A 27,797-nucleotide genomic window follows, 5' to 3' on the forward strand; every position below is an offset into this window, starting at 1 on the left:
TATAAACCTATAATTATGCGACAAAAATTGGCTAGATGAAATCAAATACCCAAAATGCTGTTAACTGCATAAAATTGTCTTTTCAAAAGGATCTTTTCATTTTAAAAGGCATATGTGGAGTTCTACCTCGAAAAGCAGCTACAATAATTTCCGTCATGTTTTGGTGGAACACTGATTTAACATATTCCCATAAAAAAAACAGACTAGATAAAATCAGGATCATTTAAGTATTCTATTAATAAACAAAAAAATAATATTAATAAACTAATAGAATCATATCATTCTTTCTGATGTAGGATAAGTTTGCATTTTCGGCAAATTTCTGAGATTTTTTTTGTTTTAACTGACACAAAATGATAACTAGTTGTTAAAGTTGGACTTATTAGACAGCTATGTTGTAGTAACGTCAGACATATCACAGCCACCTAGATTTTATCAAATAATAAAGATCTACTCAGATCAAATCATGTAAATGAAAATATCTAGGAAAATCTTTGTTGAGGAGTAGGAAACTTTAATAGTATTTTGAAGAGACATGAATTCTCCATTGGACATGAATTCTCCATTGGAAATGAATTCTCCAATATCGGAGTAATATACTGGGTGTTCCATTTAAATGTTCAATATTAATTTTGTCTCACCCTGTATAACTTTTTGGATCATGTTTTAATTTGATTTAAAGTATAATAGTTAATTTACTTACTACATATTAGGCTATACCGGGTAAATTCCAATTTAGGTAGCTTTTATTGTAATTTAAAAATTGTTCTTTATTTCTAGAAAATGTTAAATATGTCAAAAACCTTACATTTTAGTCATATACTTCCCTTATAAATTAGTTACAATTAATATATAAAGTGTTCCATTACAAAAAACACAACTTTGATATGTAACTTTTTTTTGGAGACACCCTGTAGAACTCTCTATATTTTTAAAAAGTGCTCTGAATCAACCTACATATGCTCACAAAATTTCATATCAATACAAACTGTCGTTCTCCTTGGAGCCTCCGCGGCGTATGAGAGACGCCACCCTGTACACCCCTTAAAATACTAAAAGTATTCTGAGTAATGTAGTGACAAATAAATTAAATGTAACTTATTGTCCATTAGAAGAAATCAGTCCAAAATATGTTGAATACATTTTCGGTTTCTATAATCCTTACAAGTCTTAAACTAAGCATTCTACGACTGTCAAACAACTTGTATCGTATTACTGTGATTCTTTAGACTCCCATTCATCAAGGGAACTGTTTCCTCCGGCTCCGGTATCGTTATATTAATCTCTGGTATTTTCATCTCCAAACAACTACTAGCACAACTCTCCGCTTCGTCCTCGTGGATGTTCGGCATCGTTTTCATGTCCATGTGACTGTCGATCCTGCTCAAGTGAACGTCGCTCTTCGTCGGGACCTCCATGTTGATGACCGTGTCCTTCTTGAAGCCATTCTTCCCGTGGAACTTCATGTTTGGATGGCTTTCTATTCTGACGAACGAGGAGCCTTCCTGTTTGGAGAGAAGCGACTTGAAATCACCGTGGCTCTCGACCCTCTGGGGGACCTTCATTTCGATGTGACCGTCGTCCATGAGCATCGAGTCTAAGCTGGATAGACTGTCAGTTGAATGGGTACGGTAGGATGGGAATAGACTTGATCGCACGTGATCTGAAACCAACAAAAATGCATATTGTGAATCTGCATTTAAATTCAATGACGTATATCTATTACAAAGCAAAATGGCGTGTGCATATTTTACAAATATGTTGGATAAAGAAGAAAGATATATTGTTAACATCTTTTTACTATCAAAAACAGTTTTAATCCATCCTTTACTGCGAAATTTAAACTTTTTTATAGTGTTTTAAAAATAAAAAAAATTGTGTATTCGAGGGTTGTCTTTTATATTTTGCACATAAAAACATAGTAGGTGCCTGTCAACATGTTTCAAATGTCAAAATTAACTGTCATCTTTAGTTAACTTAACGGTAGATCTTTGAAGTTGAATCTTTGAATTTTTGAAGTTGACGAGACAATCGAAAAATGGAATTAAGCCGAGAACATTTTCGAGCAATATTTTTTTACAATTTTCAAAGAAAGTTGTACCAACAAGAATACCTTGCCAAGTTGGTTTCTGCTTTCGCCAATGAAGAATGAAGCACCACATTTGTCTACAATAATTTCTCGTTGGTAGCGTTGATTGAAAAAACGTATGTGTCTCTTTTTTCAATAATTTTAGTAAATATATTTTCAGACCATAGTGACAGATCCACCACAAAGAAATATTTATTACTATGCACATTAATTCTACTGAGAATATACAATAAGATTTTACACTCTGTTGTGCTTTACTAAGTAAATTATATACGTGCTCCTCTAAATAAAACATGCAACCTGTTAACTATAATTAAGAGAAATCTTGAAGTAAAAATACCTTTTGTCTAGTTTTATGATGTCCTACAATTTCTTTTAATTATTTTCCATTAACTGTGTTTTCCTAAATTGGTCATCACATTTTTAAAGGTATCTACTTTCAATATTTATGATATGTATTTAAATGCATAATTAATATGATATAAAAAAAAATATTATAGCTTTTATAAAAGGTTAATCCGTTAAAAATAATCCTGAATTGAGTAAGGTATCAATGCTCACAAATATAATTCAGGAGTAAAATCAATAGTTATCAAATGTATCTTTGGCCATGTTTACAAAATTGTAGTGTATTATTATCGCATATTTACAAGTTTAACATACAAAAATGAACAATATAGCAAGAAAATCACAATGAAAATGAGTTACAAAATGGAGAAGCATAATATTAAAAAATCAGAAATGTCCTTAGTAACACCATCAATATATTTTTGGAAATAGAATAACTTCTAATCTTGCAAACAAATATTCACGCTTATTCACGAATTGAATGTTTTATGTTGCTACCATTTATTTATGAATTATTTATGTCACTTACACAACATTTCCGTCAAATGTATGGTTGATTATCAAGTGTAAAATAAGCTAAACAATAAAATTACTGGATGTGCTAGAGCACAACAGTCACCAGTAAAAAAATTGGATGCCAGTCAAGCGTGATGTTGTCCACTGAGAATGCAGTCCAATCGTTGACTTCAGCCAACTTTTTCTAGGGTGAATGCCTTAAAAATTATTGCCTACCACATTCTAAAAAACTATCGAAAGTATATCTGTACTTCAACAAAACTGTCAAAAACACACTAGACAAATGCTACAGGAAAGTAAAAGTATACGAAATTATTAAGAATCAAGAATTTTGGATTATAGCAACTTCAAATATTTAATATTGTTTAATACACTTTTGCAAGGTAAAACAATGAGTATGTATACAGGGTGTCCCAGGCTGAACGTGCATTAGAAGTTTCTAGAGAACTACGATATCTAGATCGGAGATTTTTTGCACATCCTTGTTTTACAACGAGATCTATCGATTAAAAATATTTTCAATATGGCTGCACTTCCGGAAATGCCGGAAGTTGACAGAAACTTTCTTATTTTAAATAGGTGCCCCCATTTTTAATTATATACTTAAATTCTCTGTAAAATTTTATGAATTTTATATCAAACACTCTATATCTAACATTAACCGTTTTTGAGAAAAAAAATATTTAAAATTTTTGGACGAAAAAAACTGCCTGTCAAAAATATGTGTATAGTCTAAACGTCAAATTTAGGGATTACCGCAGCCACTGTGCCATAAAGAGAAGACATGTGATTATCTATTTCAAAAATTAAATTGTTTGAATGTCATATAATAATGGCAGTAGCTGTCATGGAATTAAGCGATTAAAAAATTATCATAAATCATTTTTTTCAAATGGAAACCCCCTTTTTTATTTATCTGATGAAAAGGCTGTTCAATTCGTTACTTTTTGACTATACATGTTCCTATTTCTAAAATAAATCGTTTTTAAGTTATATAAGATTTAGTTTTAAAGCGTATATTTTCTTCATTTTAACATCTATGACTTTAAACGTCAAGTGATGCGAAACAATAGATCTGGCCATGTCATATTGTGACACTTTGTTCAAATAGCAGTATGTTATCGATCACCATTTCCAAGCTAACTTTGCGCTGTTTTTTTTTTGATCTTAAGGTAGGTATATTAGTAATAATTAATAATATCAACTATTAGATATCACTAAAGAGTGAAAATACGAGATATATTTTAAAACTTTTTTTAAACTCTTAAGGCAGTGTTTTACGAAAGCGTAGAGCTGCCATCGCAACATTGAAAAATATTTTTAGCAAAATTTACCCTTTTTCTGTAAATTTACAAAATTTCTGTAAATTTACAGATTTTCTGTAAATTTACACTTTTTCTGTAAATTTACACTTTTTCAGTCAATTTCTGCGTTAGTGGAAACAGTGGTGCATTATTCTACGAGTAGTTCCCATCGAACTCTCCAGTTTCTAGTTTATTCACAAAAGTCTTTAATAGTAAAGACAGAATTAGGGAACCACTGCGGCAATTAATTGAAGTATTGGAGACATGCGATCTATATGACAAGATTAAGCAATATCCCAGTATAAATATTCAAAGGTATATTTTGTTCTGAAATCACACTCCCTTTAAAAATACTTGAAGAATTATTCCTCATCGTCTATACTGAACCTGGGACTAAAAAAAATTCCGGTGATCTCTTATTTTAGAGATTATGTATTTGATTTGGAATGTATGTGATATAACACATATAATATGCTTTTAGGCGACCCGGAAAGTATTGTCACCCTTTTCGATGTATTAGTGTTTGCAACAGGATCTGATTGTCCGCCACCTCAGGGATTTCCCTTAATGCCACAGATCATGTTTTTGCATGAAGATCAATCACAATTTCCTATGGCAAATGCTCCCTGCAATTAAAACTGCCAGTCATTCATAAGAGTTATAAATATTTTAACAGATATGTATTTTGCTGTAGGTAATGCTAAAACATTTGGATTCGCCTAATGTTTTAGCGCTACCCATTTTTTGGTTTATTTTTATTCATAGGATAATAATTGATTTTAGTTACGTTTTTATATTAAGAGTACTCTGTTTTGTTATACAGTTACAATTTGGTTATCTATATTACATTCTAACATTGACGTAGATTTATAATGTTAAATAAAAATATTTTTATGCATACTTATACCGCTATTATTTAAGAGTACTTAAAGAATTTCGATCAACTTCGAAATAAATTAGTTCGTCCCAAATGCCTTCGCAAATGACGTAAACTTAGGACATAACAAAGGACATAACCATCCTCTAATGTCAAAATTTCTTTGTGACTTAATCTGATTTGAAAGTAAAGTAGTTTTTAATGTTTTCGTCCATAATCTCTGATGAATATCTGTACTTCGTCGGCACAATGGCAACTTAACCAGCAGAGAACAAGGCTCACTTGTAACTACCGAGTAACGAACAGGTCAATGCCGAGAGGTAACGCGTCGTCCTGCTGGGTAGTGAAGAAGAAGAAAAAGTGTAAATTTACAGAAAATCTGTAAATTTACAGAAAAAGTGTAAATTTACAGAAAAAGTGTAAATTTACAGAAAATCTGTAAATTTACAGAAAATGTGTAAATTTACAGAAAAAGTGTAAATTTTGCTAAAATTATTTTTCAGTGTTGCGATGGCAGCTCTACGCTTTAGGTAGTATTTACAGGAAATTCAAATAATTCGTTTTCTGACAGATGGAAATAAATTGTCTGTTTGACACTTAATGCCAAAGGAAGCTAGATAAAATCAAGAAAAATATACGTTTTCAAACTAAATCTTAAATACCGTAAAAACTATTTATTTTAGGTATAGGAACATGTATAGTTAAAAAGTAGCGAATTGAAAAACCTTTTCACTAGTGAAATATAAAAAGTGTGTTTTACCATTTAAAAAAAATGATTTATGATAATTTTTTAATCGCTCAATTTTATGACATCTACAGACAATATTATATAACATTCGAACAATTTAATTTTTGAAATAGATAGTCACATATCTTCTCTTTATGCCACAGTGGCTGTGGTAATCACTAAATTTTTCGTTTAGGCTATACAGATTTTCTTGTTAGGCTGTGTTTTTTCAAAAATTTTAAATATTTTTTTTTTTCAAAAACGGTTAATGTTAGGTACAGAGTATTTGATATCAAAATTAATAAAATTTTGAAGAGAATTTAAGTAAGTAATAAAAAATGGGGGTACCTATTTAAAATAAGAAAGGTGCTGTCAACTTTCGTTATTTCCGGAAGTGCCGCCATATTGAAAATATTTTTAATTGATAGATCTTGATGTGAAACAGTGATGTGCAAAAAATCTCTGATCTAGATATAGTAGTTCTCTAGAAACTTCTAATGCACGCTCAGCCTGGGACACCCTGTATATGCAATACAAACATAAAAAGCAAAAAAAATATCAAAAGCATTAAATATTTTTCATAAATTTTGCGATTACATAAAAAAAATTACGTTTTTACTTTTTGTAAATTTAGAAAAATGAAAATATCTGATCTACTCAGTTTAAAATGGTCGAATAAAGAGGGAAACACATAAAGCTCAAAACTACAACTAAATTAATTTCGCATGAAGGGTGAAAATAAATAAATAAGCTTATAAAACCAAATATAGGTAAGAAAATCTAAAAGGGCAGCCAGACAAATTCTTACCAACATATTTTGGTGGCATTAATTTGGAAGTATCTACCATAACTAGAACGGAAAAATAATTTGGAGCATTAAATTTATATTTACGACTCCTTTTAATATAAATTAGAAAACATCTAATGGTTTATAATTAGAAATAGTTCTGCAGATTTCAAAATCTATAGGTTTTATTAGTGTCCATAATATGATAACCTTGACACACTAACAAAAAGTTAAAATAATATATACAGAGTGTTTTTTGAAAATAAACATGTCTGTAGATTTTTTGAAGAAAACAAAAATAAAAATTATGTGTTTGTGTTTTTCATCTAGATTTTAGAGCCCTTATTAAAGCTGCTTGTACATCTATTTTTTTTTTTAAATTTCATTAACAAATAATTAATCTTTAGCAAGAATTGACAGATTATTTTTACAACAATTTTCTAGTATAACAGTGGCGTATAGACATTAAGAATTAGTATAATGCACCTTCGTGATATTTCTTGGATAGATGAGGTATTAATTTATACAGGGTGGGTCTTAAATAAGTGAAAATATGTCCAAAATTGATGTAATATAAAATAAATAATTTTTTTAAACACAAAAATTTAAAAAATCACAATAAAAACTGTATAAGTTTTCTATGTTACAACACTTGTTCTAAGGCGGTATGGATTTTTGTAAGAATAATTTATTGGAATGAGTTATTGAAAAAACTGTTTCAAAATTTAAAAATTAATAGCTAAATTTATTAATAAAATAATTTTTATTAATAAAATAATTAATATAATAGTTTTTAATTTAAAAGATATTTTACTACTGTGCTTTTTTTATGTCCATTGAATGATGCATATTTATGTTAGTAAATCTTAAATCGCAATAATGTAACTTACTTCTAGTCTGTTCAGTTAAAATGTCTTGCATTCATAATGGTAATACAGTAATATAGTAATCGCAAAATATTTTCCGATGCACGTCATCAATCATATCGACATTGAGACTAAAGTCTATAAACCTGACTAAATAAAATTTTGGTAAACATGTTTAAATTTCTTGTATAATTTAAGATACCGAATAGCTCTTTATTTTACTTCATAATGCAAATGATTGTAACAGATATTTTATTTAGATTAAAGCTGCAAAAATTAGTTTAAGCCGAATTTTATTATCGCTATGTTGGTCACATTGCGCCGTGTTCAGCAATGTTGTCCTTTATTATTTAACAATTATCCTAGTGCCAGTCATTAATTTGTTTAATATCGTGTTGTTGAATGTTTGTGAATATATCTCGTTTTTGCCATTTTTATAGTCCTTTTTAAAAATTGCACTTTTAAGCACAAACAGTTCATTTAAGAACTAAATTTTCGAGTTTTTGTATTGCATTTCTTGAAATTATGTGTTAAAAATATGCCGAAGAAAATGAGCTTGTAGCTTCCCTGTTTTCTTAAAACTATTTTGAACGAGAACGTGACAATAAAGGTCCAATTATTATCCTTGACTGCAGTCAGAAAAGTAAGTTTGATTGATTATACCACTTTCAAAATTAGTTTTTATTAAATTCTGTGTTTATTAGTTTGTGCATTAATAGCACCCTCTTACTTGTTTTTACCACTTATGGCGTTGTAAGATGTACACCAATAAATAAAAAACCCATAATAAAGCTAATAATAATCTTCATAATGAACTAGTTTTTGCCAATATGTAATAAGTAAAATAAGCTATAAAACAAATAAAGCAATTAATCACTAAAATGTTAGTTATTAAATTAAAAATAAAACGCAAAACTCTTTTAAAAATGATATAATAAATATGTTGTTTGTCAATTTTAAATTAAGATTCATCTCATAAATCCATTACAATCTGGCAGCGCTGTCGCCATCGCTTGTCACTCAAAGTTGATCACGTGCATCGGAAATTGTTTTGTGATTACCGTATGTAGGTATTATAATAAAATAGTAAGTTATGTGGTAATAAGAGCAGATAAATAAAAAGCAAAATTTTCTAAAAATTACTATAAGAAAAAGAAGTATTTTACCTGATCCATCGACACCTAGCATAGCTCTGTGATCGTCTAGCTGACGAGCACTACACAGTGGAGTGTCAACTTCGATAGTGTTGTTGAACACGGCATAATCTACCTCGTATTCACCAGAATCCTTCTTGAAAGTTACCAAAGATTTAAACCTGTGACCCCATAATATTTCTGACGGAAGATAACTGGATCTGGCTTGAGTTGTCATCCCAGTTGATTCTATGACACCTTCTAAAATAGAAAAGTTACATTTAAATCATAGTCTATAACATCATGTTTTTTAGTGGAAAAATTGGAATTAAAATTTGGCTTTTATCGATATTTAAAACGGCCCACACATTATACGATTTATCGTACTGCAGGTTGTACAACACAAATTTGATTCGACCGTTTGAACGACATATCGGACGCGCTGTTGTCCACAAACTTAAACTACAACGGGCCACACATTAATACGATTCGTCGTACTACATGTCGTACGACAAGTTGATACAACCGCTGGAACGACAGATCGGATCCGCGTTTATTCACTAACTAAAACTACCATTTGATGTTAATCACCAACAAGTAGTAGTTTTATTTTCCATTCATTTTGAATTCTATTGTAGCATCTGCTTTTATTTCTTTTAATTTTTCCAGTAGGATATCATAACTGGCATTTCTTTTTTGTTTATTTAGGTATTCCTTACTTTTCACATCCCACAAACAAGGTTGATTATGATAAATTTCTATAAATTCCGCCCAAAACTTCTCGTTTAAAACGGGCCACAGATTATACGATTTATCGTACTACAAGTTGTACAACATCAAATCGTTTCGCCCGTTGGATCAATGGTTGGATAGTTAGTGGCTTTGTAGTACTACTTGTAGTAAGACAAAGTCGTATCGTACGGAAGTATGGCATGCAGAAAATCTGTAGTACAACGCAGTATATACGATCGATTTGATGGTTTGTGTGCAAACCCTATGTGTCGCAGACAGATCGTTTACATTTTTCGTTGCACATGGTTAAACAATCTCTTAAAAGCGAGAAGTTTTGGGCAGAATTTATTGAAATTTATCATAATCAACCTTGTTTGTGGGATGTGAAAAGTAAGGAATACCTAAATAACAAAAAAGAAATGCCAGTTATGATATCCTACTGGAAAAATTAAAAGAAATAAAAGCAGATGCTACAATAGAATTCCTGAAAAAGAAAATTAATAACTTTCGGACTGCTTTTAGACGTGAATTAAAAAAAGTAAGTAAATATGAATGTGCTGGTTGTTTGTTTATAATTTGCACGTAGGGTTGTTATTCTAGGCACACAATAATAATTTACATAATATTTATTTAAATCGACTGGTTCATTAGCACTTATTTCACGTAAAAGGTTCATATGAGAGTACAGTTGTTGTTTTTGTAACCAATTTTTGCACCATCTTCTTCTTTTTTTTGGCTGTTCTTCGTCTTCGTCTAACAAAACTAACAAAATTGCAGCTAGAGTCCTTTTTGATAAATTCGATGTCATGTTGACGTTGAACACAATAGAATTCAAAATGAATGGAAAATAAAACTACTACTTGTTGGTGATTAACATCAAATGGTAGTTTTAGTTAGTGAATAAACGCGGATCCGATCTGTCGTTCCAGCGGTTGTATCAACTTGTCGTACGACATGTAGTACGATGAATCGTATTAATGTGTGGCCCGTTGTAGTTTAAGTTTGTGGACAACAGCGCGTCCGATATGTCGTTCAAACGGTCGAATCAAATTTGTGTTGTACAACCTGCAGTACGATAAATCGTATAATGTGTGGGCCGTTTAAGAGATGCAGGGCCAATAATATGAATGGTTAAATCACAAAATGTCAAATCGGGTTATTAACATGTACTTATTTGTTTTGTTTATTCATAAATAAGTATCTATCAATATTACGATGTTAAATAAATATCTAAATTATAGATATTACACACATTCTTACTTACCTAAAATTACCACTATCTCAAACCGTTCTCTCAGCAAATCTGTGGCTGACATATTGTAAAGTGGCGATTTGCTGTCAATCTTGTGAACAATCGTTGTTGGCCAGATGAAAAATATCTTATCTTCTTCTCCATCACCTCCCACCTGCAAAATCTGTATTTTGTAGACAAATATTATAAAAAAATATATAATTTTTGTTAAATTTATATTTTCATCATTTATATACTGTAGTTTTACCTTTAATTCAGTCTGGAAGAACGGCAAATGTTCTCCTTCTTTTGTAATTTTGTGCTTGATGATTTGAGCCCTTACGTGTGCTTCGATGATGTGACTTTTTCTCATATCACCCACTCTAAGGAATAAATTTTTGTTTCAATATTTTTTTGAAGCAAGCTCGAAAGGATTTTTTATATTAACATCATGATATAAAGTGTCATTAACGACTAATAATTATTATGATCAACAATTTATAATACAAGGCCGCTAATATGTATGGGAACGGTCGATTATTACGTAAAATATAAGAGGTATCGCAAAAAGTTAAATATAAAAGTTATAGGGTTCTTAAATATCTATTAGCGGGTAATAAATTTAAGTATACAGGGCCGGTCATAAAGTCGTGGCACTTCAAAGTTTCATTTTTTTAATGGAATCCCCTGTATTTTATTGCATATTTCGGATAGACTAAATGTACCTCAAATCAACCGTTTGCTCAATGAAACCGAATACATCGAAATTAATTACGAGTAAATCAAATTGTTTAAGTGATATTTTCAAAAGTCAATAACTACTTTTGAAAATATCACTTAAACAATTTGATTTACTCGTAATTAATTTCGATGTATTCGGTTTCATTTAACGATGCCATTTTGCGAAAACTCTGATACTTAATAATATTTGACATTAGTTTTTAAGTTAGCATTTATAGATATATAAAATGAGATTATATCAAGTCTGGAAATTACAAAATTTTCTTTTAACATTTCAAAATCAAAACTTCATAATTCGGAAATTGTTGAATTTAGGTACATAATCATAATACACATAATGTACATGTTTATTTGCTTAAAAACTAAATGCAATAAATTAGTTTTGCTTCTATAATGGAAAATTGTAGTTTAATTAAGATAGCATAATTCGCCATTAATTTCAATATTTGTTGGCACAAATTATTTAATTATCTAAATAAATAAATTAATAAATATTACATTGCTTTAGTTGATGAGAATTTATTTAGTTGCGACCACTTTAAAATGTATACCGTACGATCGAAAAGAAAAGGTGTTGGGTTACCTTTTAAATGACGATCAATGCCATTTTATAATACAAAAGTATATGATAAATGTCATCTATCGTCAGCTAGCTATGACGCCGTTTTTGTATCGATGGAATAGACACAATAGATTTTTTTTTCAAACGACACAAAAGTATTAATTTTTGCGACGTCATTGACAATATAAAAAGGCAATTTTAAGGCCTAGGCATAAAAGTACATTTACGCCTAAGCATAAAAGTACGCTAAAATATTTTATTAAACATAAAGTGTAAAATTCAACGAGCGCAACCATAGTTTCTCCATATATAATTACGTACAAGGTATTACTTTGAAATATTTATATTGTATTTGGAACGTTTAAAATTGCTTAAAAAATTATTTGTGGCGTTTGAAAAAAATAGTATGTTCTATTCGGAGCAAAAATGACTTTTTGTGTCAAACGTACAGCCCCGGTAAAAAAGTATTATTTTTACTCCTAATAAAAGAATATACTATTATTATCAAGGTAAAAATATTAATTACTAATAGTCAAGGTATGTGAATTTTTCGTTAAATTACTTCTTTTCAGCATAGGCTGTTTAAATATTCAAATATTTGTTTAATTAATTTATTTAAATGATTCATTACTATGTGTTGTTGAGTAGACGAAAACGGTATAATTAACATCATTAACATGTAAAAAAGATAATTTATACATGCTAATTATACCGTTATATTATTTTTTTAAATAATTTTAAAATTCAAAACTTTAAGACAGAAATAAGGAAGTTTTTGGTAATTCTAATTGATAATATTTTTTGAAATATAAATTGAAAACAGTAACTAAAATAAGAAGATATACAATATATTTCTATAGCTATAATTTAATAAATATGGCGATATTATTGTATAAGACCTAACTAGAAATCAAAATATTTAAGTTAGTTAATTTAAAAGTATTAAAATTTCCTAAATTTCTCATTACAGTCAAATAACTAGCTAGACAACATGTTTATTTTTTTTTCAGTAATGACAGTATTATATTAACTATTTCCATTCTAAATATCTTGAGAACAGTTGCCCGTAGGGATTTTTACCAAGAGACATTTTTAACGTAAAAAATAACAGAAATATATTTATATAATATATATTTTTTTCACTCAGTACTTTTATACACGTACGGACGAGAAGTTATTACACTTCAAAACAGTTAAAAGACATGTAGGTGGCGCCCCCTATAAATAGGAGTCATATTGACATCAAAATCAAATTTCTCATATCAAAAAACACCCATATGCCAACTTTCATCCAATATCGTGGTTAGTTTAGAAATTATTTGAAAAAATCGAAATAAAAATGTAACTTCTACACACTGTATCTCCGAAACGAAGCAGTTTAGGACATACATTTATACAAACTTTTTTGCTTATCTTTATCTGTAGAATGCTGTGAAAGTCTTCCGACCACAGCATATTCGGACCATGATATATGTATATATTCGGTATATGACGAATACATTATAGAGAGTTTCTTATGAAATTATTAGAAATATATTAGTCATTATGAAGAGAGAATATGTTACAGGACATGTCCAAAATTTACGCATTACTCACCTGAACATAAGACAAGGTATGCCATCTCTGTGACTAATAACGGCATTCCTTGAAAATAGAAGAGTCTGTGTACGTTTCTTCGGCCTTGAGAGCTTTGCAAATACCACACCTACCATGAAGGCTTGGATCATGACACCTAAAAAAGCAACGCTATGAAGCTAATAATTATAGAAAATAATTTATAAGTAATGTGGTAATGTCAATAAAATGTATTCAAATAGATTGATGGCATCACTGTAATTTATTTCTATTCATAATTTTTAATTCGGTATATCGGGTGGTGCATCGTCGTCGGAAACATAGGAAATCCCATGCAAATTTTGAATTGCCCAGATATTGGCTCGCCTATTGATTTTATAGCAAAGTCGTAAATAATTTTTTTAAGGTATAAATTTGTGGTAAACATACATGCCAAATTTGAACAATTTTGGACAAGCATCTTTTGAGTAATTTGAGAAAAACTGAATCGATTTTTAAATTAAAACTGAAAAGGTAACAATCAAACACCAGTCAAAAACTGACAATACCAAAATTTGTTCAAATTTGGTATATGAATTTACCATACATAAACCTTTAAAAAATCTATTTACTTCACTGTAAAATCAATAGAGGAGCCAATATTTGAACAGTTCAAAATTTGCATAGGATTTCCTATGTTTCCAACGCCGATGCACGCATACCAAAATTGTTCAAATTTGGTATGTGTATTTACCATACATAAACCTTTAAAAAATCTATTTACTTCACTGTAAAATCAATAGAGGAGCCAATATTTGAACAGTTCAAAATTTGCATGGGATTTCCTATGTTTCCAACGCCGATGCACGCATACCAAAATTGTTCAAATTTGGTATGTGTATTTACCATACATAAACCTTTAAAAAATCTATTTACTTCACTGTAAAATCAATAGAGGAGCCAATATTTGAAAAGTTCAAAATTTGCATGGGATTTCCTATGTTTCCAACGCCGATGCACGCATACCAAAATTGTTCAAATTTGGTATGTGTATTTACCATACATAAACCTTTAAAAAATCTATTTACTTCACTGCAAAATCAATAGAGGAGCCAATATTTGAACAGTTCAAAATTTGCATGGGATTTCCTATGTTTCCAACGCCGATGCACGCATACCAAAATTGTTCAAATTTGGTATGTGTATTTACCATACATAAACCTTTAAAAATCTATTTACTTCACTGTAAAATCAATAGAGGAGCCAATATTTGAACAGTTCAAAATTTGCATGGGATTTCCTATGTTTCCAACGCCGATGCACGCATACCAAAATTGTTCAAATTTGGTATGTGTATTTACCATACATAAACCTTTAAAAAATCTATTTACTTCACTGTAAAATCAATAGAGGAGCCAATATTTGAACAGTTCAAAATTTGCATGGGATTTCCTATGTTTCCAACGCCGATGCACGCATACCAAAATTGTTCAAATTTGGTATGTGTATTTACCATACATAAACCTTTAAAAAATCTATTTACTTCACTGTAAAATCAATAGAGGAGCCAATATTTGAACAGTTCAAAATTTGCATGGGATTTCCTATGTTTCCAACGCCGATGCACGCATACCAAAATTGTTCAAATTTGGTATGTGTATTTACCATACATAAACCTTTAAAAATTCTATTTACTTGACTGTAAAATCAATAGAGCAGCCAATATTTGAACAGTTCAAAATTTGCATGGGATTTCCTATGTTTCCAACGCCGATGCACGCATACCAAAATTGTTCAAATTTGGTATGTGTATTTACCATACATAAACCTTTAAAAAATCTATTTACTTCATTGTAAAATCAATAGAGGAGCCAATATTTGAACAGTTCAAAATTTGCATGGGATTTCCTGTTTCCAACGACGATGCACCACCCGGTATATTCTTAATGTGAGATTACTCATTACGTACTCTAAGTAAACTGAGTATCATTTTAATATAAGATTGCACTAACATAATTCTTATAAAGAAGTCAATTTACTACTAACCATGGGTGTCGCCAGGTTTACTATTAAGTAGGTGCATCAGCTGTATATGTGCTTGCTTAGAGTTAATAGGAAAATAGTAAAAGACACTAACAAATGCTTTGAATTTTTAAAAAATAATAAATATAAAACTTTTATATTATTTTTTTATATATTTAAAGCTTTTTCAAAAATTAAATATCGTTAATTCTTGTTTTGCTAAAATAACTACTTTGCGAAAATCATTAATCAAAATTAGTTCATTGGATACACACACAAAATCAAGAATCAAAAATAAGCAAAAGGTGAAAATTACCCCAACTCTGTATAAATTTTAATAGACATATAATCCAAGTCAACCGACGACCAATTTTTGTTTTTCGTAAAATGATCCGTCTAGTATTTACTACCTTTTTGTCTCTTGTAGAAAACACATCACCGCACATACTTTTTCAAGAAAAAAAAATGTTTTTCCGAAGCAGAATCAAATAACGTTGGTTAGGTTAGGTTAGGCAAATCTAGTTGGCAAAAATATAGAATTTTACGTTAGTATTACAAATGATATTTGACAATAAGTCTCATACATTTTTAACGAACGAGATTATTTTTGATTGATCCCTCTAGCGGACAAACGAAGGACTTTTGTATAGAGATAAATTATTGTGCTTAATTAACTTATTTTGACTAGTAGAAAGGAGGGCATCACAATTAATGGGCAGGTCTTAAATAAGATGCGATTTGCGGTCGATACCGTCCTTATAGCAGACAACGTGGAGGGTCTGCAAACACTTCTACAAAGCCTAAACAACACGTGTAGAGTCTATGGCCTGAAAATGAACCCTAAGAAAACTAAATTTATGATAATCACTAAAAGAGAAGATGTCCAAACCAATGTTCTAATAGATGACACACCTATGAAGAGAGTACAAAAATATAAATATCTAGGCAGTTGGTTGACCGAAAACTTGGATCAATAAGCAGAAATAAAAGCTCGAATAGAAATAGCCAGAGCATCCTTTGTAAAACTCAAAAAATATCTGTGCAGTGGAGACATCAACTTAAAGCTTAGATTAAGAATGCTAAAGGGTTACATATTTGCAACTCTACTCTATGGTCTACACTTAAAAAGACTGAAATTGAGAAGCTTGAGGCATCCGAAAGATCGAAAGATGGTGTTATCGGCGTATGCTGAGGATTGCATGGACTGACAAGGTTGCAAATGTAGAACTGCGACGCAGAGTTCAGAAGGATGAAAAAGTGATTAACACCCTTAAAAAGAGAAAACTTGAGTACTTTGAACACATAATGAGAGGACCTAAATATGCCCTGCTGCAGAACATAATAGAAGGAAAGATAAAGGGCAGAAGGAGCCAAGGAAGAAGAAGAACATCATGGCTCAAGAATTTGAGAGAATGGTTTGGAATGACTTCAAACCAGTTATTCAGAGCAGCCGTTAACAAAGTTAGAATTGCCATGTTGATTTCCAACCTCCATTAGGAGATGGAACCCGAAGAAGAAGAAGAACATATTTTGATTAAAAACATACGTAGTTGTTGTATGTTCACGGAATATTGGAACTACCTATATTTTCTATAGGTCTGTTTTGGAAAAAAACTTGAATTGTTTTTCAAAAAATGTAATAAATACTAGATGGACCATTTTACGAAAAAAAATCAGTCAGGAGGTGGATTTGGAAACCATTTCTACTAAAATCTATGTAAGGTTGGGGGTAGTTTTGACCCCTTCCGTACTTTTTCTGTTTTTACGAAAGTCAAATGTTAAAGCGCTTAGCAAAACATAGACACCCCGAATCTCATTCAAATCGGAATATAGGTACTTAAACTCAAAATATCATGTGTTTATTTTTTTAAAGTTTAATGACCTCTGGCGGACAAACGAAGTACTTTTGGATAGAGGTAAATTATGTCCAATGAACATATTTTGATTTCAAAAAAACGTAGTACTCCCATATCGTCGGAAAATTGGAAAATTCAACCTCTATATCATAAAGTACAGGCGGGCTTACAATTTCGAAATAGTTAAGAAATCTCTATAAAAATAATATTAATAATCCGCATTATTATCTTACAAGAAATTTAGAGTTCTAATTGTCAAAATATATTTTTCAATTAGACGATGTCTTTTTCAAATTTATTCTATTTTACCTGCTATAGCCTGTACGCACATTACGAATATAGCTTCTGGACACTCCTCCGTAGCTGATCGAGTCCCGAAACCTATCGTATGCTGAGTTTCTAAACTGAACAAAAATGCTGAAGTAAAGCCGTGCACACCTACTATACAGGGTGGAGCTGGCGGTTCTGTATTATTCTGCAAAATCCAGAAACCAGAAATGTAAGAATGTAATTTGATTTTTCAATATTAGTTTTAAGTACAACATAATCAAAACGTTTTATGATCATTCGTGCTTTGTATCATGGCATATTTCTCATAGTAAAGTTCATTAGAAATGTCAAGCCATAGTCAAAGTGTACTTAATCATAAAACGTTTTAATATTGTACGGTACTTACAAAATTTTGTTCTTCAATGTTTAAATCACCATGTGTGAATACTATAAGCCACCAGATTAGGGCAAAAAGCAGCCAGGAAAGGAGAAAATTCATGGCGAATACTAAAAGGGTCCATCTCCACTGGGCATCGACTAGAGTTGTGAAAATATCCTAAAATAAGAAAAGATGTTCCATATACTAAGTCTGTCATGCTGATTTATGAACTTGGGATAAGAGTTAAGATATTTTTAAGTAGATTAATGTTTTACCCTAATGAATATTAAGTTCTATGAAAAAATTAAAATAAATAAATTCTTAGTGGATTGAAATTCTTGGAATTCTTTCTTCTTATAGAAGTTTTCAAATGGAGGTATTGATGTTATTTAATAAAATTTCAATTATATTATTTGTATAATTTATTTTTAAACGTATGGGAAATAATGATAAGTAAATAGCTCACTTCTCAAGCCTTCTATGACTTGGGGAATTCCGTTCAAAATCCCATTAGTATTTTTATAATATTTGTTTAAAACTTTACGATTTTACTCTGTGTACATGATTAGTTTAATGGAATTAAATTGTACAGGGTGAATCAACGATAGAGTAATGTCCATTATCTCATTTGTCTCGAGGTTTATATAAAAATATTAAATATAAAAGTTTTAGGAACGGTTAAGATACCCATTTTAAAATTAGCATAGAGTAAATTTTTTAAAAGGTACACTCTATATATTATCACTTTTTCTGATAGATTTTACAAAACTCTTCAACTTTTATTAAGTATGTCATATGCCTATTTTTAATAGTTTGCGATTTATTCCATTTTTTTCTATTTTGACCCATATTTTTAATACAATTACCCTATAAAATCATAGTTGCCATGACAAAGAGGAATAATTATCAAAATTTCTTGTATGTTAAGCAAGTTAAGAACAAAATTTGAATTTTAGTTTAATTTGTTGTAATAAGTATAAATTGTAGAGATAATAGTTACAAATTTTCCTGACATTAATTAGTCAATGTGACTGAATACATATATACACGAACAAGCCAAAAATATATATTTTTTGGTTCAGTACTATATATTATATAGTACTTTGCTAAGTAGTATAAGAATAGATGTAGATTATCTAGAAAACATCTTCAGTGTGTAATCGGCCGGTTTCGCGGCAGTAGTAATATTGGCTTTACCAAATGAATTATAAACCAGAATTACTACGAGAAAAAAAACTTTACTGTATGTCGAAGAAAATTCCTATATCAGTAGTCTTCAACAATTAAGTAATCTAGTATTACCCTAATCTGGGGCTATTCGCCCTGACGGAAAATCCAAGTGTCATCTTTCATAATATAGAAATACACCAAGAAATTCACGACTGCGATTTTAGTTTATTTGAGTAAAGTTAATTAATTTCAACTAATACCAGCAATTGTAACTAATTATTAAGCTACTTGTTAAAGATAAGTAATAAATAGTTTGTTTTGTCACGGCAACTATGATTTTATAGGGTAATTGTATTAAAAATATGGGTAAAAATAGAAAAAATTGGAATAAATCGCAAACTATTAAAAATAAGTCTATGACATACTTAATAAAAGTAGAAGAGTTTTATAAAATCTATCAGAAAAAATGATAATATATAGGGTGTCCCGTTTAAAAAAATTGAGATTTTTTAATTTTAAGTAGTTGAAATTCATAAAGACATTTTGAACACCCTGTATCATTAAACTAAAATATCTTTATATATATCTTCTTGTTCATCTCTAGAAAACTCTCCTATTAAATTTTGGTACTCCAACTTCAGAAACAATGGCACCACTGACAATTTTTTACCACACTGCAATTTAACATTTGTTTAAACATTAAAATATTACAAAAACTATTAATTTTAGGTATATAACATTATATATAAAAAAGTTATGGAATTTTAGGCAGAATCTAAAAATAAAATAAAAAATAGGGTTTGCATTAAAAAAAACATATGTTATATCCGCCACACTTTTTTGAAGCACCTTGTATACTCTATAATAATTTTAAAATATGTATCTTGGCCTTCTCTACAACCTTTATATGTAATTTTTTTTTTTGTAAACCTCGAAACAAATGAGAAAATGGACTTTACTCTATCGTTGACTCACCCTGTACAGAAGGATATTAGGTATGACACATTATGAGATTATGTAACAATCTGGTTTATTTTTTTATTTTTTTTTCTTAATTTATAAGAAGCAACTCAATAACTTTATCAAGATTTTATTGCAATTTTTTTTATAATTATACCGGGTGCGTCTCAAAAGTGGAACACCTCTATAACTTTTTTAATTTTTGCGGTTTTTTTAATATTAATACGTAATTTCGTATGTTAGTATGTGACATAAAATAGGATTGATTGACGTATATTAAATTGTTTTTGGTCACTTCACCGAAAATGGCTACAACTTTTTATTTTTAAATGGCTCCCCCGGTATATTTGTACTTTTTTCGATAGAAAATAACACTCTGAATAGAATGATTAGTTTTCTAAGAAAAGAAGTCGAAGAAGAATTAAGAATAAATTTCTAAAGCATTAAACGATTAAACAATTAAAGTAAAAGTAGTTTAAATAAAACACACTACTTTTACAATATGCAGGGTGAATCTTGAATAAGTGCAAATATTTTCAGAGCTGGTAGATCTCTATAAAAGACACACTTTTTCTCTTTACCGTTTTTTCAAATAAGTCCAAAATATAACTCAGTTATTTTACTTTAAAAATTTCCGAAAAAATGATTTTTTTTTCTTGTAACTTTAATCTACTACCTATATGTTGCTATATTATTAAGAAATTTACGCCCCCTACAAATAGGAGTCATATTGACATCAACATCAATTTTCTCATGTCAAAAAATCCAGATACTAATTTTCATCCAAATATATACGTTACTTCAGAAATTATTTGGAAAAAATCGAAATAAAAATGAAACTTCTACACCCTGCATCTCCGAAACTAAGCATTTTAGGACATGCAATTATACGAACTTTTTTACTTATTTTTATCGGCAGAATATGCTGCCGAAGTTTCCGGAATATAGTTCGGACCACCCTTGTATAATATTGTTTCCTTTTTGAAAAGCCGATTTTGCGCCTTTTACAAAGAGTTGTAGTTTTAAACGCGTAATCCACAAAATAGTAACTTTATCTAGCTATAAGATTATGTTGAACATTATGTTCAACATAATCAGCAAGAACTAAATACAGTCATTAAAATATACTACAATATAAAATTATAAGTTACATTTAATATTTTCCATTAATAAAATTTGCTTTATGTTGGTGAAAAAAGTGCGTGTGAATAACTTAACTGGCTCATTAACAATTTTGGCTTTTACCCAGATATTTTACTATAATTAAAATAACATTTTAGTTGTGTAAATTTGGTTTAACACGTTCCTCACCACTATAAATACCTCCTTAACGTAGAAATTAAATTAACGTTAAGTTTTAAAATACGAAAATATTATGATTGGCTGTCGCGAAAATTTATTTATTCATTTTAGTTGATTGATCGTCATTGATTATCCAGCTAGGATTTTTTGACAGTTTTCTAACATATTTTTCGTATTTTTTTTATTAATAAAGAACATATTAACTAATACATACTTGCAGATATCTCCGTCTTCTTTTTGCTACATTCCCTTGAACTACGTTACAATCTCCATGTTTGAAGACCACTCGTTTTCTGATTCTTCTTGCATTAAATCTACTTTGCCTGTATCTGAAACAAATATTTCAAAATCAATATATCATATTATATAATTCTATATTTTTTGTTGTCATCCTATACTGGGTGCGTCTCAAAAGTGGCTCACCCCTATAACTTTATTTTATTTTTTTATATAATAAAACGAAATTTGGTTTGTTAGTATATGACATAAATTAGGATTGATTGAAGTATTCAATTTTTTCGGTCACTTACTGTTTTACCGGAAATGACAACAACTTTTGATTTTTAATCCACACCCTTGGTATTTTTTCACTTAATAAAATGAATAATATATAGCAAATATAAACTTTTGACATTTTGAATTAAAAAAAATAGCATTTTAAATTTTAATTTAGAGTGCCATAAATGTAAGCAGGAAAAAGGAAATTCTAAAAGGATTGAATTATTTTATAACAGTCGAATAGCGTTGTCTTAAGGACTGCTTAATTTTATTAAGCGTTTGGTTTTTTTGGACCATTCTGTTTTTTAATAAAAGTTGTCATATTAAACTATTTTCTAGTGGTTTTTACAACGTATCCTATAACGCATTAAACAATCATTTCTTTTAGTATGATATAACACTTAATAAGACAATGCTATATGATAACAAACATATTATTTTATTAGACACTTATACCTACCAGTTCTATAATATTCATATAACTAGTACTCACAATATCATATATTAGTTACTTTAACTTGTCTTATTAAAGTTGTATTACGTTGTATGATGTTTTATTGCGTTAAACTACGGTGCTGTATACAACACCAGTTATATAGCCTTATATGATAAAATTGTGATTAACAAAATAAATTCGCTGTCATATCTGCATTATAAAACTGGTAATGTATAATATAATCTCATTTTAAATTAATGGTATACCGAAAGTTAGTATTTATTTTGTTATTGTTTGTAGTTTGCTAGTTATTTATTTTGTTATTGTTGTTGTTGCAAAAGTAATATCTACGTACGAGTATAATCAATCACAGCTATTATGAATTCTGGACAAAGTTGAAAAAAAGTTAACAAACGCAGTGGTAGTTATAAAGAGCATGTAAGAAAAAACTCCTCGAAATTACGGCAAATAATCCCGAGAATTCCCTGGGTTCTCAAAAGCCAAAATCTCTCAGGTTGTCTGGCTTCTTCAAAGCATTGTTGGCACGTTGATGTAAAAGTTTTACTGTAGTAATGTTTGTATTGTTTTATTGTTGTTTTTCCAAGTCCGGTTGCCCAAGGGCGAGGTTGCCGTTCACTCGTCGGGCACGCATGAAATGCATTGCGTGCATGAATCCATGAAAATCTGATCATGAGATTTGGCAACATCTATTTGTCACAAATCTCAATATGTCCAAAATAGTTCTATAGTGCATGGAAATTCTGCGTAATGATAGATATTTATCCTATACCGTTTTATTTTACAACAAAGACTTATTTAAGGGATTCATTTATAATAAAATGGTTGCATTATAATTCGCCATATTTAAGGCAGAATTTTTGTATGGCCTATGGCCGCCATTATATGAAACAAAATTAAAAACATCAAAATTAATTGTAAAATGTTATTTTCGAGAACTATTTTGTGATAAGATTCCCACATACAGTAATAAAGTGTTAAATTAAAAACAAGAATTTTTGAAAATTTTATTTTATTTTATTATTTAAATTTATATGCAAACCTTAATCGAAATTAAAGCGCTTTATTTTTTTGCCAAATACATACCTATAATCTACCAGTAAAATTTTCGGCGCAACAAAAATTGTCCCTACTTTTCAAACCCTATTAATGATTTTTTATATTACATATTTGTTGTACCTTCTAGCTCTACCGGCATGCATTGTCGAGTAAAGTCTCCTTTTTAGCAATCCACATCCTCTAGATTCATTTTACGACACGCTTAAAATATAATTTGCTCCTAATATTCTTCGGTAAAAAATAAAATACTCTTGTACCTCGCTAAATAATCAAATGTTTTTATTGTTCTGTTTCTTAGATGTGACCACGTAATACACAATAAAACTAGTTTTCTAATAGTCATATGACGCTGTGTAAAATAGTTGCATAAGAGTTGTATACCCTTTTTATAGAATTTCTATACTACTAAACGGTTGTATAAAAATGGGCCTTTTTTGGTTGTAAAGCTATCATATTACCGTCATATAGCACGTTATATGAATTGAGGTATCCTATAAAAATTATCACATAGCTGTTTATACAGCCTTTATAAAATATAATTTGATACTTGGGGTAACGACAATTTGACTTGAAATACCAAGTGTGTGGTACCAAATTATTCGTAAAAAAATGCTTTTTCAAAATATGCTAATGAGATTCCTTCCATGTTAGAAAATTGAGATATGATTAAAAATACGATTTGGGCATCTTTTAACTGGCCAGGACAAGAAACGAAAAATATTAAATGATCAAATCTATTTTTCCTGATTAAAAATTAGCATTTTTAACATAGCCATGGCACTCTAGATTGAAATTTAAAATACGATTTTTTTAAACGAGAATGTCCAAAGTTGACATTTAATATGTCATTCTATTCAGAGAGTGTCATTTTCTATCAAATAAAGTAAAAAAATACCGAGGATGCTATTTAAAAATCAAAAGTTGTAGTCATTTCCGGTGAAACAGGAAGTGACCGAAAACAATTGAATACATCAATCATTTATGTCATATACACTAACATACCAAATCTCAGTTATAGAGGTGAGCCACTTTGAGACGCACCCGGTATATATTTTTAATCATCTTATATTATTCTATACAATCAGGTATACTTAAGTATTTTGATCAAGTTATGAGGAGGGATACTAATTGTACGGAAACAGTCACCATACAGGGCGAGGTTCTAGGAAAAAGACCAAGAGGTCGCTGGCCCTCATGGATAAACTATCAATGCTCACCCGCAAACCACTGCACATGCTGCTACATGAAGAAAATTCATAAGAAAGGGAACTATGGTAACAAACTACACATCACTTGACAACTACATTCCTCTTGTAAGAATAAAGACAGAGAGAAAGAGATATTTTTTGGCGTCAGCTTGAATTCTTTCTGGTGCCTAAAGTATTACACAAATTGTCTCCATACTTTGTTTACATGTATCGACTATTATTAATAAATGATATGTATTACATCAATAACAATAATTTTCTCAGTATTACGGCAATTTTAACATTATTCAAAATTGGCCAGCAAGTTATTAATAATCTAATTCACTTCAACTTCAAAACATTTTAGTTTTTCTTAGAGTGTCTATAATTAATAAAATAATAAAAAAAATAAATTAAACGAAGCCAATATGTACCAGTCTATGAGGTTCAAAAGGTTATCGATATAAAAAGAATCATTCACTATATGACTCAAATAAAACTTGTACAAATAAATGTATCTAGTAAAGTCTAACGCCTAAAGTGACAAAAAAAAACCGACAACCGTATCAGTGCATAGTGAGTATGGAACTTTATTAGTCTTAGTATTTTTTTTCTTAATGCTGTATACCTAATATTTTATATAAAACATTTGTATGGATTGTATAACAAAAATTACCTTTCGTCCAATATAAATCTTTGATTTGGTTCATCATCTCTGTAAGATTTTGTTTTCAAATCACAGTTACACACAAGCTTTCGTTCTGGATATACCACATACATCTTAATAAATAAATTATATAGTACACAATATTTAAAAGCATTCAAAAGAACTGACGACTTGACATCAAAATATTGTAGATATATAGTTGCGGCTAATCAATAGATAAGAAGCGTGTATATTTTTCGGAAAGCCAAGAGCAGCGATACGCGCAGGAAATGCTGCAAATCTTTTTGAGATACTTTTTTTCGGAATATTTGAATAGGGTTTATTCGTACTTGTTTTTGTTTGAGCAATTTTCAAAACGGTATTAAAAAGCTAAGAGTTAAACGTTGAATGAATTGAAGAAGGATTTGTGGATTATATGGGTTTTATTTTTTATTCGAGTTGCAACTAGATTCATCTAGATTGAGAAGATCGCATATTGAGAAAACCGCATATTAATAAAAATATTTATGATACAAATTATAATTATCATGACTATTTTATTCATCACAAACCAGAATGAGTAATATTAATTATGTGTAATTTACTATTTTTTAGTTATGTAAATATGTTGGGACTAATACATAGCTCGGGATCTCTACTACCAGAAATCAACAGAAGAATTAAATTAGCATGGAGTACTTATGGAAGAAAGTCAATCATATTTAAATCTAGAATGCCACTTTATCTAAAGAAGGAAACATTCGACCAATGTGTAATACCAGTCATGACCTATGCATGCGAAACCTGGATACTTAAAATGGACATCATAAGGAAAGCATCATCATGCAGGTCGCACAACGCTCAATGGAACGAAATATGCTGGGAATAACCAAGTAAAAGAATAGAGTCGATACAACAAAAGATCCAAATAATAGATGTCTTAGAGTCAAATCCCTCAAGAAGCAATGGGCAGGCACCTAGCAAGAAGGACGGGCGACAGATGGACCACAAAAATTACAGCATGGTAACCACAAGAAATTAAGAGACTTAGAAGACCGAACTTGAGATAGGACCATGACATTAGGAAATTAGGGATTACTTTGGACCGCGTAGCCAACAATAGACAACAATGGGCCCAACTACAAAGAGAGCATCTAAATATGTGGGGGAGGATACACCATAATTGAAAACGGTTGAATAAGAATAAGGTGAAAGTTATGATGATGATGATAATGATACAAAGTATTATAATTATCACGACTATTTTATTCATCACCAGACGGTATGGATAATATTATTTATATGTAATTTATTCTTTTTTATCGTTAGAAAATAATATCATTATTTAAAACGAAATGAAAGAAGAGAAATGTGGAGATATAAATAATAATAGATAGAGAAATAATAAATTATTATATAATAAAAAACAGACTGTGAATGAAACAGGCAATAGATATCCAACAAAGCGCGTTCAATGTTTTAGTGGATAGTATCATGAAGATGAATCTAAGAATAGTTAAAATAAAAATTTATATAAAACTATCTAGTTAAAAAGATCTAGTTAGAGAAGGAGTGAACAGTTCACTATCTGGACCAAAACCGTTCTGCTAACCAAGTGGAAACCAACTTGAAGCGGAGCTTCAGAACCTAGAAGACTTCATCTGAAATGGCCCTCCAACGGATTCAGACACTCGAAAAACATTCTCAGGACCATAGAGAAATATAAAATAAAAGAGTTGTCATTTCCATAGTCAAAAGTAGGCAACACGTTTAACGAGGATCGATTGTAGCGCACCCTTGAGCCCTAACTGAACTAATCGAAATATGACAGACCTTATCGGTAAAATAGGTATCTGCATTGCCTACCACAAAAAAGGCGGGCTGTTTAAATGTGAATATAAAATTTTATGTATTTTTAAAAATATTACGAAATTAAAACTGCAAAAATATAATGAAAGTTTATTTTTAAAAACGGAATATTTGAAAAGTATAAACTATTGTACACTTTTCAAATGCTTACAGTTAAATGCTAAATTAAATTTGATAATATAAAACATATAATAATATGCTGAATTAACTTCGAGGGGTAAACTCCTGATGAATTTCTGTACATTAATGCCAAAGTAATGCCAAATAATTTAGTACTAATACCAATAACGCCACGAAAATGCCAACATCTTGTACACCACCAAAATACACCAGCGGTTTACCCTTCGATTTACCTATAGTATTATAAAACGTATTTAACAACGCCACTAACAAAGCATATAAGATCGCAGGGTTTGCAATCTATGCTATTATAACAGATAAAGATTTAAATAAGACATCATCAAAAATTAATTCACCTTTAAGTTGGATTTATAAACTCAGCAGTCAGCAGTTGAAGTTCAGTTGAGGTAGCAAATGTTCAACACTATTAAATGAAGGCGCAAATTTATAGTCAGTTCGTTTTACGTTCACAGAGTTCAGAGATGGGCAATGTCTTTACATATCGAACTTGCTTTGCATGATACCCTTTCCTGGATCG

At 30.0% G+C, this 27,797-nt stretch overlaps 1 protein-coding gene across 6 annotated transcripts in view; it reads right to left on the reverse strand.

The window, feature by feature from the left end:
• Positions 1–949: 949 nt before the first annotated feature.
• Positions 950–27,797, reverse strand: part of LOC115879151 (G protein-activated inward rectifier potassium channel 3-like) — a 104,576-nt gene continuing 77,728 nt past the window's right edge. For 3 of the 6 annotated variants that reach the window (XM_030895827.1, XM_030895826.1, XM_030895829.1), the window contains 8 exons: positions 21,641–21,755; positions 18,022–18,171; positions 17,655–17,820; positions 13,510–13,645; positions 10,879–10,993; positions 10,644–10,794; positions 8,681–8,908; positions 950–1,663 (listed from right to left, as the gene is read on the reverse strand). In XM_030895827.1, coding sequence (XP_030751687.1) covers positions 1,194–1,663; positions 8,681–8,908; positions 10,644–10,794; positions 10,879–10,993; positions 13,510–13,645; positions 17,655–17,820; positions 18,022–18,171; positions 21,641–21,755 — 1,531 coding nt within the window. In that variant the 3' untranslated portion in view covers positions 950–1,193. Of the gene's footprint in view, positions 1,664–8,680; positions 8,909–10,643; positions 10,795–10,878; positions 10,994–13,509; positions 13,646–17,654; positions 17,821–18,021; positions 18,172–21,640; positions 21,756–25,300; positions 25,435–27,797 lie in introns of those variants that run through there. The other 3 variants (XM_030895828.1, XM_030895830.1, XM_030895831.1) reach the window with 2 other exon arrangements.

The sequence above is a fragment of the Sitophilus oryzae genome, unplaced genomic scaffold, assembly GCF_002938485.1.
Source record: "Sitophilus oryzae breed Bouriz unplaced genomic scaffold, Soryzae_2.0 scaffold_1576_pilon_pilon, whole genome shotgun sequence".
Lineage (NCBI taxonomy): Eukaryota > Metazoa > Arthropoda > Insecta > Coleoptera > Curculionidae > Sitophilus > Sitophilus oryzae.